The 6,436-nt window shown below is 33.6% G+C and overlaps 1 protein-coding gene across 3 annotated transcripts in view; it reads right to left on the bottom strand.

Annotated features, from left to right (window-relative positions):
• Window positions 1-606: 606 nt before the first annotated feature.
• The window catches only part of BMI1 (BMI1 proto-oncogene, polycomb ring finger), a 9,490-nt gene continuing 3,660 nt past the window's right edge, over window positions 607-6,436 (bottom strand). The window contains exons 1-10 of one of the 3 annotated variants that reach the window (XM_015585662.2): window positions 6,357-6,425; window positions 5,484-5,614; window positions 5,053-5,149; window positions 4,457-4,512; window positions 4,319-4,369; window positions 4,043-4,151; window positions 3,917-3,962; window positions 3,404-3,502; window positions 2,945-3,025; window positions 2,527-2,856 (exon numbers count right to left, since the gene is read on the bottom strand). In XM_015585662.2, coding sequence (XP_015441148.1) covers window positions 2,527-2,856; window positions 2,945-3,025; window positions 3,404-3,502; window positions 3,917-3,962; window positions 4,043-4,151; window positions 4,319-4,369; window positions 4,457-4,512; window positions 5,053-5,149; window positions 5,484-5,595 — 981 coding nt within the window. In that variant the 5' untranslated portion in view covers window positions 5,596-5,614; window positions 6,357-6,425. Of the gene's footprint in view, window positions 2,857-2,944; window positions 3,026-3,403; window positions 3,503-3,916; window positions 3,963-4,042; window positions 4,152-4,318; window positions 4,370-4,456; window positions 4,513-5,052; window positions 5,150-5,483; window positions 5,615-6,350; window positions 6,426-6,436 lie in introns of those variants that run through there. The other 2 variants (XM_006907002.3, XM_006907001.3) reach the window with 2 other exon arrangements.

Raw genomic sequence — 6,436 nt, 5'->3', positions numbered from 1 at the left:
AATACTTTTCAGAAGCAAAAGCCAAACTTAAAGCCTATTTTCCATGTACCCGACTTTTACTGCTAAGAGTTACAGAGTTAGCAGCTTTGATATGAGTTTTTTTAAAGTTGAAATTTTAAGTGGTAATTTAGCAAAAGTTTTAAATCTTGTCAGAACTGTAATAGCTGGTTATAGGAGAATGCAAAACACTGTCATCTTTTTTGTTTTAGTAAAAGACAAGTTTTAGCTCAAATATCCATTAACACTTCAGCAATTTTCAAATTGAATAGGGAAAAATATCCTCTTGCAGAAAAAAGAAAATGGACATTTTCAAATATAAGTGTTAAATAAGCCATAAACATACTATCTGGTATTTTAATAGGTAACTTCAAAAATAAGTCCATCATTAAAAGACTGAAATGTAAAGTCTAAGTTTCACGTTGATCTTACAACTTGGTATTAAATCAAATGACAGTCCACTAGCATTTGAAGTTTTTAGTCTTTGAAAAAGTTTTTCATTTTTTATACACCATTGAGCATCCAAAGTAAAAATACCACCTGAAACTTCCATTAATTAACTTTAGTCTTAGATAACATCATGAAAAACTTGAGGCCTAGAAAAATGAGTTAAATTCACCAAAATTGGCAAACATGGGTAACTTTTACTTCAAAGATTATAGAGTAAATAAACAGATACATCTTTCAATTGGGCTTTCAAGCAATTATACAACAAATCATGTTCTTAGCAACATTACCATTTAAGACAGCAATGGATTCTCTTTACCTTTTACCTGTTGTTATCCACAATAGTGTTTCCAAAACTTCTGCACATTGTGCTTTTCATATCAAATTTTTATTAAAATCTTAGCTATTTTCTAAACGAATATCCTTTTTATTGGATTTTTTCCCGATTACAAATGAAATTTAATTTTACATCTATAATTAGAAACAACACAGTGGGAACTGTACAAATTTAGGTCAAAATAAAAATATATGTATTTTGTGGTTTCATAAAACTTCATTTACTGTATTTTCAAAGAAAGCAGAAGTAACAGCAATATATGTAAAAGTAATGATTTAATGACTATAAGCAAGACAAAGCAATAGAATTGTGCTTCTTTTGCAGACTGAGGACAATGAAAGGTTTAGCTACAATTTTCCCATACAAACATGAAACAATATTCAGATAGAATAAACACCCTCACAAATAACTGATGGGTGATGAAAACACCAAGTTCGACCAAAGCAAAACATGAACTGCAAAATTTGGGGGGTTATTCTTATTTTAAACTCAACATGCTCGCTCTAAAAATTAATACCTGTAGAAGCTCATAATAAATTGCTCCTATTTCCAGACATGAGAGGGCATATGCCATTGTTTCAAACTGTAAAAGCAACTCTTAAATTTGAAATTATGCTGTACCACATACTAAAATAATTTTAGATAAAATGCCTTTTTCCAGCAATTTGCTGATTTAAAAATTTGTTTTAGGATTATAGTGATCAATATGCATTTTAAAAACATTAATTTTATCATATGCAATGAGAAATAAAGATATTATTTCCAAATTACTTAAAGTTTTTCTTTACTGCAACAGTATATTTTAAAAGTAAACATGTGTCACTCGAGTCAGTATTATGATTTGCCAATTGCTTCCAATGGAACAGACTTTAGAATTAGTTATCCACATTAAAAATATCCTATGCCAATAAGGCTCAAATGTAAGGTATCTGCAACGGTCGAACCAGTTGGGAGAATTTTAACAACCATTTCTGAGTGCATGAAACACAATATTTTCTTTATAGTATTTATAAATATATCATACAATACTGTTTCCTGTTATGTCATATACCAATATGGCATTGTACAACAAGCATAATGCCATCTGATTCTTACAAAAGCGAATCATTTAAACAAGTCAGTAAAATAAACGGTAGTACCCGCTTTTAGGCATACAGATTGTAAAACTGAAGTTTACTTTCCTTTGATCGGTTTTGCGTAGCAACAGAGAAGTAAAAATCAAACAGGAATCAAAATGGCTAAATATGCAAGAAATTGTTATTCACAGTGACATGGCTACATAGAATGCATTATTCTATGCATATTCTGTTTGTTGAATTTCCAGGTAAAAAGCACTTGTTTTCTACACGTTCACAAAACAGCTTAATAACAAGAACAATCAAGGAGAATGTAATGTAGGCGTTAGTTGAGATTAACAAACTATGGCCCAATGTTTATATCCACTGCAGTATATTTTCAAATCCAAACAACAGTTACAGAAACCATTTCATATCTTTCCTAACACACAGAAAAAAATCTTGCCTGCCTTCTCAGAAACCAATTATTTATAGGAACAATCTTTCTTTTCAATTAACGTCCGTATGAATATCACATCTAGTCCATCTTTTATAGCCAAATTTAATGTCACTACAAAAGAAAGCAAAGTGGACGATAGTCACATGTATTAGCATCTATAAAGCTGTAATGGCATGAAGATATCTATATAAATCAGGGGTTTAAAATTTTTTCCTTAACAGTCTCAGGCATCAACCAGATGAAGTTGCTGACGATCCATTTACTGACGATTTTCGAGGTCTATTGGCAAAAGAAGATTGGTGGTTACCGCTGGGGCTGTTGCTGGTTCCATTCATAGTACTGGAAATGTGAGGAAACTGAGGATGAGGAGACTGAACTGGAGTACTGGGGCTAGGCAAACAAGAAGAGGTGGAGGGAATACCTCCTGCTGGGCTGTTGGCCTTGTCACTCCCAGAGTCACTTTCCAGTTCTCCAGCATTTGTCAGTCCATCTCTCTGGTGACTGATCTTCATTCTTTTACAAGTAGGTCGAACTCTGTATTTCAAAGGAAGTGGACCATTCTACAATGTTAAAAGGAAAAAAAGTCAGCCTTAACTCTTTAAATACAGTTTACTACAATAATCTGCAAGTATTACATACACTACTTACCCTTCTCCAGGTATAAATGTAGGCAATATCCATTAGTGTATAGTAATCCTTTAAAGGTTCCTCTTCATACATGACATCAATCTATTGAATAATAATATTTCAATTATTAAGTATCACAAAGAACAAAGGTAAATCTAGATTTTTTTGGTCATCTAAATATAATCCAAAATTGCTTTTTAAAAAACATTTTTTCCAAGCATTTGGACAAGAAAGAATCCCTCTTGAAACCTCGAATGATGAAAAATATTTCTTGAAATTATTAAGGGATTTATTTTCACAGAATAAAACAGAATTCATACCAAACATTTTAAGAGATATTTCCAAATTAAGTGCTAAATTAATTTTCAAAAAATTTTTCTGTTGTTTTTGGGGTTCAGAATTCAAACAGAAAAAAGTCACTGAAGTAAAAAAAAGAGAGAGAGATCTACATAAAATGCATGAATGCTATAAAGTGGGTACCTGGAAAGTATTAGGTATGTCCATTTTACTTCTGAGAAACTTTCTTAGGTGCATCACAGTCATTGCTGCTGGGCATCGTAAATATCTTTTATCATTCACCTAAGTACATTTAGAAAAGTAACTTTTTTATTCTTAACTTTCAGATTAAAAAAAGTTTCAATTAGATAGCCTGAATATGATAAAAGGTATCCTCAAAACTGGGATGTGACTAAATTCTCATCTATACTTTTGAGTTCACTACTTTTACAAATATTAAATGAACAGATTCCTAAATAAGGAAATTTCATCAAAACATTAAACATTTAAAATATTTTGTAAGAATAGTAATCACATAAAAAATAAATTGTATATATTATCAGATCAGATATAGGTCACTCTTGAACATCAAACATGACCATTTTCTTCTATCTGACAGCATCATCTGACCTCAGAATATTCTAAAGGGCAACATAAACTCATAAAATTTAGAATCTAAACAATATTTCTTTTATGTTTTTGTGACATGGAACCTACCTCCTCTTTAGATTTCTCCTTGTCTTTGTTTACTTTCCGATCCAATCTAAGAAATAGATAATTTATTAGTGGAAGAATGTTTCTAATAAACATCTGAGCATAAAACACATTTTCTAAAGAATTTACCTGTTCTGGTCAAAGAATTCAATGGATAAGCTTATTATTTCATCATCAGTTATAATTCTCTTGTCTTCATCTGCAACTTCTCCTCTATCTTCATTAGAACCATTGGCAGCTGTAAAGACATTTTGAAATTAAATATTCAAAAATTAAATATTTAATTAAATGTTATATGCACACGGGAGAATGGAAATGGTACTTTAGATTATATTTAATTTTAATGTTACTGAATAACAGGTTCTCTCTCCAAATAAAATATCTTCCCCCCTCCAAAGAGTTTACCATCAGCTGAAGGATGAGCTGCATAAAAATCCCTTCTTCTCTTCATTTCATCTAAAGGGGGAAAAAAGACTTAAACATTTGGTATAGTAGGTAAAACTACTATTTTTTGAAAGACTCATTTTTAAGTAAGCTACTCACTTTTGAAAAGCCCTGGAACTAATTTATATACAATATCTTGAAGAGTTTTATCTGACCTGAAAAAGAGTAAGTTAGAAAAGTAAACTATCAATTAATATGACAAAAACTAAAAATGTCCAGTTATAGATTCTTTGTTTTCAGTGCTATGGTATTTTATTTTATTGTGACACTGTTTGTAATGATGTCAATAAGATAACATTTATGAGAATGAAATTCTTTGTATAAAAGCACTCTTTTAAATAAGCAGAAAAATATTTTATCTTATATTTAATAATAAATTCTTTCCCCTCTCAGAGTCATCACTAAATTAACTAATATGAAAGAATAAAGAGAGAATGGTAGCACTTTAAACACACTGACTCTTGCTTGAACTGATCTGGTTTTAACAAGATGGGTTTTTAAAATCTTAAAAATCACTGTATCGATACTGAACTTTGTTTCAAGTTAGTATTAACATGGCAAGAAATTAAGGGCTATCTTCCACAAAGGTGGGGATTTGAGGGTAAATTTTCTGTGAAGAAATAACTAGGGTAACCATCACTAAATTATGCAATTCCAATAACAATTATAAACAACGATTTTAAACATTTTCCTACCTTATATTCAGTAGTGGTCTGGTTTTGTGAACTTGGACATCACAGATAGGACAATACTTGCTGGTCTCCAGGTAACGTACAATACACGTTTTACAGACTAGAAGTAGAAACACATTTTGTAAATTTAGAAATCACACACTAAATATTAAAATTAGTGTCAGAAACAGAGAACACATAGTAGCAAAATGGTAAATTTCGAAAAGTATTTCCAATTAAATTAACTCATTATCCTGAGAACCTTATGCATTGCATACTTATATAATCTTTTACTAAGTAAATATTAACAAAAAGTCATTAAATGCAAGAGGAGAAAACGATTTCATCACTTTGTACCAACAATCTCAGAGACTGCAGAATTGTCAGTAGTTTTTCTATTTCAGGACAAATATGACATAGATGACACAAAAAAAAATCTAGAACTTTGTACTTACAGGAATGTAGACATTCTATTATGGTTGTGGCATCAATAAAATACCCTCCACAAAGCACACACATTAGGTGGGGATTTAGCTCAGTGATCTTGATTCTAGTTGTTCGATGCATTTCTGCTTGATAAAGGATCCTGCAAGACAGAAATATTGGCCATAATTCACAGAAAGAGAATCGACATTGTCTCCAACTCCTAGTAACCATACACTCTGAAATGCTGAGTTCACATAAAACTCGTTTAACACTGTACAGCTAGTCTGTCCCAACATTTTCTACAGAAGAAATTTACTAATCAGACTTGAATCGATTCTACTGAAATGGTGAAAAAGGTTCCTACTAAAATAACTTGTGGTCCCTCAGGTCATTCCAGCAGAGAGAAGAAAAAGGTCTGGGGTGGGGGCTGGGAGCCAAGAGTACTCGGGTCTTTCTTCCATTTGTCCTCCAGCCTAGCAGCCCCACGGCTGCTGCAGACGCCACACAATCCCCGCAGATATTTGCCAACCACTAGGGCTTGTTCAGACTCTCCCAATTTACTGTAAAACTTTCCTATGGATCTTCAATCGAAAACCCGGGAGCATGCCCTGGCTTTCCAGGGGTTCCTGTTGTTTTAGGCGCTTCCAGAAACCAGAACCTGGCACGTTTTTACTTAATACAAAGGGAAAACAAATTCTGCTCTATCTGCATCCCTGGCATTTCCGGAGCTGGGTGCCGGGACCGCAGCAGAAGCACCTCAAGTCGGCCTTGGGTTGGGGCCTGAGCGCACGGACGCCCGGGGGCCGGGATGCGAGGGGCGGATCTGGCGGCGCCCGGGGCTCAGTCTTGCTCCGGATTCGGAACTTGCCTCTGTGGGGGTTTCCATAGCAACTTACACTTACACTTGGCATCCGGCCACCGCTACAACTCCGCGCTGAGCCGGGCAGAGCCCGGAGCTTCGGCGGGTGTGCGGGCGGCCCCG

Source organism: Pteropus alecto, unplaced genomic scaffold (assembly GCF_000325575.1).
Source record: "Pteropus alecto unplaced genomic scaffold, ASM32557v1 scaffold11, whole genome shotgun sequence".
Taxonomy (NCBI): domain Eukaryota; kingdom Metazoa; phylum Chordata; class Mammalia; order Chiroptera; family Pteropodidae; genus Pteropus; species Pteropus alecto.
Note: the sequence above shows the minus strand (reverse complement) of the source record. Positions and strands in the feature narration are given on the sequence as shown.